Source organism: Hyaena hyaena, unplaced genomic scaffold (genome assembly GCF_003009895.1).
Source record: "Hyaena hyaena isolate Hyena2069 unplaced genomic scaffold, ASM300989v1 scaffold_9, whole genome shotgun sequence".
Lineage (NCBI taxonomy): Eukaryota > Metazoa > Chordata > Mammalia > Carnivora > Hyaenidae > Hyaena > Hyaena hyaena.
This window is the reverse complement of record NW_024080641.1, coordinates 1,611,777-1,622,403: the sequence shown is the minus strand read 5'-3', so window position 1 is coordinate 1,622,403 and position 10,627 is coordinate 1,611,777. Positions and strand designations below refer to the sequence as shown.

Genomic DNA, 10,627 nt, shown 5'->3' with positions numbered 1-10,627 from the left:
GGGGGGGCGGGCCCGGGCGCCGGACACAGGGAAGAGGGATCCGACGGTGACAGTTTGGAGGAGGATTTTTGCTTTGGCAGAAGAGAGGTGAAGTCTAGCTTAGGCCCGGTAGGAACTTCAGAATTCAGATGCCTGCATCCCTGGGCAAGGTGAGGGATGCGAGATCCGGACTCCTAGGTCCCGGGGAGGAGGCTGATGGGGGCCAAGAAGCCTAGGTCTAAGAGAGGAGGGGGCCGGGGCCCTGGACTTTTGGCTACCACCCTCCAGTGTGTTTGTGTGTAGGAGACGTGGAAGTGATAAGAAAACAAAAGAATCTTTTCTGTTCAGCCTTAAGGATGTTTTTGAGGATTGCGGTATGTGAGGATGGATTTTTTATTGATTTCTATGACACCCGGGTTTCCTTGTGACTTCCCCAGAGTTAAGAGGTGGTCAAGAGTACTGGGAGTTTATTGGAGGTGCAGACTCTTGCTCCACACGCACTGGTGGACCAAGACCGAGAGAGAGCCTCGATGCCTGAGCGGAGAGGAGCTAGGGCTCGGCCTCCTGGGGTCCCTTAAAGATGAGGTGTTGGATGTTCACACTCAGGGAACTAGAGGGGCCTGGGATCCGGACTCTGGGGCCCTAAGGCGAAGGGAGCCTGAATTCTGGGCTCCTCGGAAATCTAGGCTCCTAGTTTCCAGAGAGGTCGGGGCTTTTCAATGGGACCGAAGAGGACTCCAGTTCAGGGTCCCTATCCTGCGCTCCGTGGAGTGTAGTAATCGTTTCAAATCTTGGAGAAGACGAGAAAGGACACGGAGAAACTCTCAGAGATAAATTCAAAACTAAGGAGTGGGTGAACCGAATGTTCGGTCTTGGGCTTTTCATGAGCATTGGGAGCCTAAGAATGGAACTGAGGGGGCTGGAGGCAAGATCTGGGGCACAGACCAAAGGCCCATGGCTCTAAGTCAAGGGGCGTGGCCATCTGAGATCGGAGGCGGGCTCGAGGGCCAAGATCCGAGAACATAGGCAGCACAGGATCTTCAGGCCCCAGGTCAACCGACGGGGGCGTGGTCTGATGCTGGGGGTGTGGTTAACAGATAGAGGCGTGGCTATACCCTTATGGGCGTGACCATCCAGTAGCGGGCCCAGCTCGCGGGTGAGGTCAGCGGATGGGGGCGTGGTCAGACTGTAGGGGCGAGACTTTGGCTCGCGGAGCTCATCCAACGCTCCAGGTATCCCGCCTGGGCTCGAGACCAGAACTGTTTGGATTTAACAGTCCGTGGACGGACGGACGGAGTCTGCGAGTCCGGTGACCGGGCTGTGGTCTAGCATAAAGGCGGGGCCCAGAAGAAGGGGCGGGGCGTGGGAGAAGGTGAGGAACGAGATCTGGATATGAATGCAGGCGAAGGAAAGGACTGAGAGCCGTGTGTAAGGCCAGAAGATCCGGGCCCGGGAGGAGGAGGAGGGCCCGACACGATGGATGGGATAGGGTGGAAGAACAGGGGAGGGGGGAGATGTGGGGAATTGCCTGAGCCACTGATAGGAAAGGGGTGAAGGTCTTGGGTGGGGGGTGTGACCGCTAGGGGGCAGGGCCTTTTTGGGGGCGGGGCCTCTGACCCGTACCGCTGCAACAGCCTCCCTGCCCGCCCCGCGATGTGGCAACCTCTGGTCCTGCTGCTGCTGCTCCCCTCTGCCTTGGTGCCCCCCTGCACTGCAGCCCCGATCCGCGATGCTGACGCCCAGGAGAGCTCCTCGGGTTTTCTAGGCCTCCAGAGCCTAATCCAAGGCTTCACCCGGCTTTTCCTCAAAGTGAGCAATGGCGAGGGGTGGGAGTAAGAAAAGAAGAGGCACTGGGGCAGATGGAGACTGAAGGATGGAAGGGGTTCGGAGAGACAGAATGGAAGACGGGTTGCGGCCAGGCCAAAGGACAGACAGGAAGAGAGGGAGTCAAAGGGGGAGAGAGATGAATAGAGAGCTACAGGCAGACCGAGAGATAGGAAGAGAGGGAGGAACTCAAGCAGATAGGGAGATGGGACAGAGACCAGACTGGAGCGAGAGAGACGCGGAAGGAGAAGGGGATGAGGCCACAGAGACTGTAAGATGGGAGCGGGGAAGCGGGGGGAGCATGAATAGGAAGGTAATGGAACAGAACAGAGATAGGACAGATGGGGGATGGGGCAGAAGGTGACCTGGTTAGGCCCGAAGGGTCAGAGGACAGAGAGAGAAGGAGATGGCGGGGTACGTGGGGTAAGGCCTCAACGGCACCCTGGCAGGGCTGCTGATTTACTGGGGAGTCGTGGGGTCCAGCAGAACAGTGGTCCCTCCTCTGGCCCTAGGATGACTTGCTGCGGGGCATGGACAGCTTCTTCTCTCCCCCCATGGACTTCCGGGGCCTCCCCAGGAACTACCACCAAGAAGAGAATCAGGAGCACCGCCTGGGGAACAACACTCTCTCTAGCCACCTCCAGATCGACAAGGTGCCTACGGCGGGAAGTCCCTCCTGGAGTCTTCCCATGATCCCTCATGCTGCAGTAGCTGTGGGGAGGAAGGCAGAGGAAGAAAGTGGTTTTGCTCTCACTCTCTCCTCCTGTCCTCACAGGTGACAGACAACAAAACCGGAGAGGTGCTGATCTCTGAGCAGGTGGTGGCGTCCATTGAGCCAGGAGAAGGGAGCTTGGAGAGTGACTGGAAGGTTAGGACCTGCCCCTGACAACTCGTCCATGCTCAAACATTTTCTGTCGTTTGGGAGAAGATGAGTTGATATTCCCATATTGACTGTTTAGCACGTCTCTCTGGGCCTCAGTTTTGTCATCTGTCAAATGGATAAGCCAGCTCTCAGAAATGAGGTTTACAACCCAGACTATATCCCCATTCACTTAGCAAGCCCCAGAAAAGTCTGTAAACCAAGAAGGGCTTTTAATATAATTCCAAGTGCTTTTAATCTTCACCCTCAAAGGGTGCTTTTATCTCGAAGTACTCTGCAAACCTCCAAGTATTTTTTTTTTAATATTTTTATTTATTTCTAGGAGAGAGAGAGACAGCGTGAGCAGGGGAGGGTCAGAGAGAGAGGGAGACACAGACTCTGAAACAGGCTCCAGGCTCTGAGCTGGCAGTCAGCACAGAGCCCGACACGGGGCTCGAACCCCATGAACCGCGAGATCATGACCTAAGCGAAAGTCGGACGCTTAACCGACTAAGCCACCCAGGCGCTCCCAAACCTCCAAGTATTTTTAAATCTACCTCAAAGGGCTTGGGAAATCTCACTCTCATAAGCTTCAAGATGAGATTTTTTTGTTCTGAAGTGCTTTAGGAATCCCTAATGCTTCGTGTATCTCACCTTTGTAAACCCCTAAGGGCGATTCTAACTGCAAAGTCCTTTTATATATATTCTTTTTTTTTTTTTTAAGTTTATTTTGAGAGAGAAAGAGAGTGCGTGCACACGTGGGCAGGGGAGGGGCAGAGAGAGAGAATCCCAAGCCGACTCCAGGCTCAGCACAGAGCTCATTAGCTCGTTGCAGATCTTGGTCTCACAAACAGCGAGATCATGATCTGAGCCAAAATCAAGATTCTGACGTTCAACCAACTGAGCCACCCATGTGTTCCCAAACGGCTTATTTTTTTTTATCCTAAACATTTTAAAGAACCACCCCCCCCCCAAGCTCTTGGCAAACCCATATGGTTCTTCCACACACCCCTAGGTTCTTATTTTTTCATTTCCAAATCTACAGAAGAGTTGAGAAAAATATAATCCAATCAAGCTGTGACCCCTTTCCCAGGGAGCAGGGTTTCTCAACCTTGGCACCACTGGCATTTGGGGCTGGATGATCTTGTGTTGAGGGGGCTGTGTGTGCTCTGTCAGAGGTTTAGCAGCAAGCCCACCTCCTCCCACCAGATGGAAGTAGCCTCTGCCCCCCCCCCCCCCCCCCGCCCTGGTAGTGACAACCAAAAATGTCTCCCGACTTCGACTGAGACCCACCGGCCTTGGTGCACTGCTCATTCAAATTTTACCATGTGTACTTTCTTTTCACTTTTTTATTTTTGAACTATGTGACAGTGAATTGTTGCCATCATGACACGTGACCCTTAAATCCCTTCAGCTGGTGTCTCCAAAGAATAATGCATTCCCCTGAATGACTGCCATACCATCTTTTAAATCTATGTATCTTTTTTTCATTTAAGATTTTATATTTTTTTAATTTAAAAAAAATTTAATGTTTATTTGTGAGAGAGAGAGAGAGAGAGAGGCAGAGCGCGAGTGCAGAGGGGCAGAGAGAGAGAGGAAGACACAGAATCTGAAGCAGGCTCCACGCTCGGAGCCATCAGTACAGAGCCTGACGTGGGGCTCGAACCCACAAACTGTCAGATCATGACCTGAGCTGAAACTGGAAGCTTAACCAACTGAGCCACCTGGGCACCCCTATATATTGTTTTTAATTTTTTAAGTTTATTTATTTTCAGAGAGACAGAGAGAGCGTGAGCAGGGGAGGAGCAGAGAGGGAGAAAGAGAATCCCAAGCAGGCTCCATGCTGCCAGCACACAGCCCGATGTGATGCTTTAAGCCACAAACCGTGAGATCATGACCTAAGCCAAAATCAGGAGTTGGACGCTTAACCAACTGAATCACCCAGGCGCCCCATACCACAGTACCATTTTTACACCCAAGAAATTTGACATTGATAATCACAGTATTATCTCTGTATTCGTTTGCTCAGGCTGCCATAACAAAGTACCACTGATTGGCTGGCTTAAACAACAGAAATGTATTATTACCCAGTTCTGGAGGCTATAAGTTCAAGATCAAGGTGTTCATCAGGGTTGGTTCTTTCTGAAGCTGCAAGGGAGATTCTGTTCCATGCCTCTCTCCTAGTTTCTGGGGAGGCCTGCTGAAAATCGTTGGCATTCCTTGACATGTAGAAGCATCCCTTCTCCGTCTCTGCCTTCATTTTCTTCTTTTTTTAATTTTTTTAATGTTTTATTTACTAAAATTTTTAAAAATGTTTTATTTATTCCTGAGAGAGAGAGAGATAGCGTGAGCGGGGGAGGGTCAGAGAGAGAGGGAAACACAGAATCTGAAGCAGGCTCCAGGCTCTGAGCTAGCTGTCAGCACAGAGCCTGATGCGGGGCACGAACCCATGAACCGTGAGATCATGACCTGAGCTGAAGTCAGACGCTTAACCGACTGTGTCACCCAGGTGCCCCTCTGCCTTCATTTTCACTTGGCCTTCTCCTTGTATGCACTTCTAGGTCTATGTCCAAAGTTTCCCTGTGCAGAAGGATACCAGTCATATTAGATGAGGCCCACCTAATGACCTTCGTCTTTTTGTGTCTTTATTTTTTTATTTTGAGAGACAGAGACAGCATGAGCAGGGGAGGGGCAGAGAGTGAGGGAGACACAGAATCCGAAGCAGGCTCCAGGCTCTGAGCTGTCAGCACAGAACCTGACATGGGACTCGAACCCATGGACTGTGAGATCATGACCTGAGCCGAAGTCGGACACTTAACCGACTGAGCTACCCAGGCTCCCCAACCTTTACCTTAACTAATGAAATCTGCACTGACCCTGTTTCCAAGTAAGATCCCATTCTGAGGTCCTAAGGGTTAGGAATTCAACACACAAATGGGGTGGGAGAGTAGAGACACAAATCACTTCATAACAATCTCCTGCAGGACCTCTCAGAAAAATGCCAACTCTGATTCAGTAGGTCTGGACGACTAATTTGCTAACTTGCTAACAAGCTCCCAAATATTACTGAGGCTGCTGGTCCACGGCCACGCTTTGAGTAGCAAGGACCAAACAGATATTCAGTCCATATTCAAATGTCCCCAGTTGACCGAAAGCTGTTCGTAAGACCTGATTTGATTTTTGTTTTAGTTTAAATCCACGTTGGCTAACATATAGTGTATAATAATGATTTCAGGGATAGAATTTAGTGATTCATCACTTCCAGATACCACCCCATGCTCATCCCAACAAGTGCCCTCCTTTAGTGCCATCGCCCATTTAGCCCATCCCCCCCGATTTGATTTTTGATCCAGGATTCAATCAAGGATCACATGTTGTGTGGTGTGTGGGTGGCTCAGTCGGTTAAGCATCCGATTCTTGATTTCGCCTCAGGTCATGACCTCACAATTTGTGAGTTCAAGCCGGCATCAAGCTCAGTGCTGATGGTGTAGACACTGCTTGGGATTCTCTCTCCCCCTTCTCTCTCTCTGCTCCTACCCTGTTTGCTCTCTCTCTCAAAATAAATAAACTTACAAAAAAACAAAAAAGGATCACACGTTGCAACTGTGGTCATTCTTTGGTAAAGCCAAGAGCTTTTAATCCCAAAGTGATTTGTACGTTTCCAACTGCTTTCTAAACCTTAGAGTACGTTTAATCCTAAAATGCTTTAGAAACCTCTAAAATGTGCTTTCAATCCCAGGGTATTCTATAAATCTCTGTATTTTTAATGCAAAAGCACTTGTAAACCCAATGCTTTTGTAAAGCACAAAATGAGCTTTAAACTCCCAAAGCGGGGGCGTCTGGGTGGCTCAGTCGGTTAAGCGTCCGACTTCGGCTCAGGTCATGATCTCATGGTTCGTGGGTTCGAGCCCTACGTCAGGCTCTGTGCTGACAGCTAGCTCAGAGCCTGGAGCCTGTTTCAGATTCTGTGTCTCCCTCTCTCTCTGTCTTTCTCTCTCAGAAATAAAGAAAACATTAAAAAAAAATTAAAAAAAGCAAACCTCCCAAAGCACCCTGTAAAATTGGTTGAATGTGCCAGTTGGGGACTTAGCATCCTGGGGCTGTCACCCGAGTTTGATAGGTCTCCTTGTTCCTCCTCCCCAGGTGCCCAAGATAGAGGAGAAGGAGGCCCTGGTGCCTGCCCCGAAAGCCATCGACACCTTCCGCCCTGAACCCCATCCCCGAGTCGCCTTCTGGATCATGAAGCTGCCACTGCGGAGGTCCCACCAGGATGTTCAGGAGGGTGGCCGCTGGCTCAGCGAGAAGCGACACCGCCTGCAGGCCATCCGGGATGGGCTCCGCGAGGGGACCCATGAGGACAGCCTTCAAGAGGGGACCCGGGGCTCCTCCCGCTCGAAGCTTCCCATCCGCAGGACCCACTTTCTGTACATCCTCAGGCCCTCCCAGCAGCTATAGGGGTGGGGAGGGGGCTGGAGAACCCCAGCATGTACCCCCACGAGACCCCACCCCAAGCACCATATGGAAATAAAGTTCTTACATCTGGCATCACTTTCTCCTTTCAGGATCTGTCCCCAGGCCTCAGTCGACTGGGTCATGACAAGTCCCCTCTCCCCCAATCCTAGCCTTGAGAGTGACATCTGGCTGTGCCAGGCTTTTGTCAAGGTCTCCGGGCTCACCCAGCAGCTCTATCACCCTCAGCCTCATCCATCATCCCCTCAGTCGCTGGCCTTGTCACCTGTCTGCCCTCCTATTCCCAACAGGGGAGGATTGTTGCACAATCGAGTTCCTTGGGTGGACCCAAGGGCCCTGCTTCCTCACTGGCTGTACCTGGGGCCACCAGTCCTCAGCTCCTAGAAGCCTCTCTCCGGTCCTTGCGTGGGAACCCTACACCTCAGATCCCAGAATCACTCGGACTTTCCCTTCTGCCCCATCTCCCTTCCGCCTTCTTCTCCTCTCCCAGCAGGAGACAATTCTCTCTGCCTTTAGGGGCTCACAGGATTGGACCACGCCCACCAGGACAGCGCACTTCCCAGGATCCTGGAACTGGAGAGAGTGGCCGTCTTGGGGGACTAGTATTCTCCTACCATAGGTCTGGATCCTGTCACCTCCCGGCCGCTCTGATAACATCCACACCCGCCTGTTTTCACGCTCTCATTTTGATCTTTTCATTCCCCGCCTCGTGACTTATGTGCTGACTCCATCTTCAAGTTGCTCCGTCTGTCTCTCCCTTTATCCCTCTGTCTGTCCCTCTGTGCCAACACCTCCGACTCCATCTCTGCCAGCCAGGCCTGATGCCTCAGCCAAACCTGGAGGTTCACAGGCCCTGTTTAGCTGCCCTGGCCATTTTGCCTCAACATCATCTGTTCCCTCCAAGAACCTTTCCTTAAGACCCCTCTCTCATCTAGAAGGCACATCAGGGTCTTCTTGGTGCTGAGTCCGGCAGGGGATGCAGGCACGACGTGAGCTTTCTCCCTTGAAGCCCAGGCTCAAGGTCAGATCACCCCACAGACAGACCCAGTGCATTCAGGAGCCTAGAAATACATGGGCATAAATAAAAGCGAACTTTCTTTTGAAAATTGAGGGGTTTCCTTAAAGATTTTATTTTTTTATGTTTTTTTTTTAATTTATTTTTGAGAGAGAGACAGAGCAAATGGGGTATGGGCAAAGAGAGAGGGGGAGAGAGAAAATCCCAAGCAGGTTCCGCATTGTTAGCATGGAGCCTGATGCGGGGCTCAAAGCCACGAACCATAAGATCATGACCTGAGCTGAAACCAAGAGTCAGATGCTTCACCAACTGAACCACTCAGCCTTCTGCTATGTTTACTTTTGAGAGAGAGAGAGAGAGAGAGAGAGAGAGAACACGTGTGCACATGTGAGGGAAGGCAGAGAGAAGGGGTCACAAGATCCAAGCAGGCTCTGTGCTGATATCATAGAGCCCCACAAGGGGTTTGAACTCACAAACCACGAGATCATGGCCTGAGTTGAAGTCCGATGCTTAACTGACTGAGGCACCCAGGTTCCGTTTATTTATTTTAAATAATCTCTACACCCAGTGTGGGGCTCCAACTCACAACCCTGACGTCAGGAGTTCAATACTCTACTGACTGAGCCAGCCAGGCACACTCCTGACAATTTAGATTTTTGATTATTCAAAAAAATCCCCAAAAACCCATCAATATGGATGGAGTGACTAGTGGTCGACTCTCACCAAAATTCAGCTGTAGAAGCTGAATGCAATGAAATAAAAACAACGGATGGAGGCATCAGAGAGCCATCAATAGAGCCAAAGTTAAAGAATCAAGATCTCAGGGGCACCTGGGTAACTCTGTCGGTCAAGTGGCCTACTCTTGATTTCCCCTCAGGTTATGATCTCACAGTTGGTGAGTTGGAGCCCCCATCAGGTTCTGCTTGGATCCTCTGTCTTCCTTTCTCTGCCCCTCTCACCACTTCACAAAAATAAAGAAATGTAAAAAAAAAAAAAAAAAAAAAAAATCACGATCTCAGAGAGAAGTGTGATGAAATGAACCTGACGAAGTCTGCCCGCAGTTTCCCTTAAGGCATTTGCCAACCCTTAGGTTGTGACCATTCTGGGAAGAGAACACCAGGAAATGAAACAGCAGTTAAGCTGGGGCGCTTGGCTGGCTCAGTCAGAAGAGCGACCGTGTCACTCACGATCTCAGAGTCGTGAGTTCGAGCCCCACATTGGGTGTAGAGATTGCTTATAAATAAATAGATAGATAGATAAATAAATAAATAAATAAATTTGAGGACCTGCCAAAGAGAAGGGACCTAGTAAACACCTCCAGGCTTCATAGGAGAGTCAAGATAGCCACTGTGCCAGCCTGAAGGGCAAACCGAAAACGTCAGCCTCATCTGGGTTGTGGTGATCTATCCACACATACTCTGTCCAGATGACAGAAGAAAATTAAATCCTTTCTAAAGGAAGACAATACATTCCAAAGAGTACAATTTTTATATACAATATTCACATTTTAATTTAAAAATTAGTTTTGGGGCACCTGGGTGGCTCAGTCAGTAAAGCATCTGACTCTTGTTCTCAGCTCAGGTCTTGATCTGAAGGTCGTGAGTTCAAGCCCTGTGTTGCACTCCAGGCTGGGCATTGAGCCTACTTAAAAATAAATAGGGGCACCTGGGTGGCTCAGTCGGTTGGGCACCTGACTTCAGCTCAGGTTATGATCCCACAGTTTCAAGCTCGAGCCCCACATTGGGCTCTGTGCTGACAGCTCAGAGCCTGGAACCTGCTTCAGATTCTGTCTCTCTCTCTCTCTCTCATTGCTCTTCCCCTGCTCATGCACTCACTCTCTCTCTCAAAAATGAATAAAACATTAAAACAAATAATAAATGCACCTGGGTGGCTCAGTTGGTTAAGTGTCGGACTTTGGCTCAGGTCATGATCTCGCGGTTTGTGAGTTGAGCCCCCCGTCAGGCTCTGTGCTGACAGGTCAGAGCCTGAGGCCTGCTTTGGATTCTGTATCTCCCTCTCTGTCTGCCACTTCCCTGCTCGAACTCTGTCTATCTTCTCAAAATTAAGTAAACATTTAAAAAAATCAAAAGCAAATAAAATTACCCTGACTTCAAAAAAGGAAGGAAGGAAGGGAGAAACGTGAAACACTGAAGAAATAAACAAAGAATGAAATTGTACTAATAAAGCTAAGGAGTCCACCATTTGACAGCTTGTGCCAAGGAAACACCTGGCAAACATTCTTATTGAATTCTTAGGACCCCCTGAGGTGGATATTATTTGTTCCCATTTTACAGAAGAAGCTAAGGTTCAGATATGTGAGGTCACTTGCCAAAAAGTCACACAGCAATGGCACTGGGTGTGTCTGATTCCATATCTCACACTTTGAAACATTCATCACATCACACCTCAAACAGGTTCGTTCCCAGGCCTTATGTAATAATAGTTAACACGGATTACCACCTTAAGGCCTCAAGGTAACA

At 49.9% G+C, this 10,627-nt stretch overlaps 1 protein-coding gene across 3 annotated transcripts; it reads left to right on the top strand.

The window, feature by feature from the left end:
* Positions 1-8: 8 nt before the first annotated feature.
* Positions 9-7,207, top strand: DKKL1 (dickkopf like acrosomal protein 1). 3 transcript variants are annotated; one of them, XM_039245170.1, is made up of 5 exons: positions 9-149; positions 1,614-1,788; positions 2,316-2,456; positions 2,579-2,671; positions 6,806-7,207. In XM_039245170.1, exons 2-5 carry the CDS (start codon positions 1,633-1,635, stop codon positions 7,115-7,117), a joined length of 702 nt encoding a protein of 233 aa, XP_039101101.1. In that variant the 5' UTR covers positions 9-149; positions 1,614-1,632; the 3' UTR covers positions 7,118-7,207. The 3 variants fall into 3 exon arrangements, with proteins under 3 accessions (XP_039101101.1, XP_039101094.1, XP_039101090.1); XM_039245163.1 differs by lacking the exon at positions 9-149 and adding an exon at positions 1,218-1,351; XM_039245159.1 differs by lacking the exon at positions 9-149 and adding an exon at positions 1,218-1,407.
* The last annotated feature ends 3,420 nt before the right edge of the window (positions 7,208-10,627 follow it).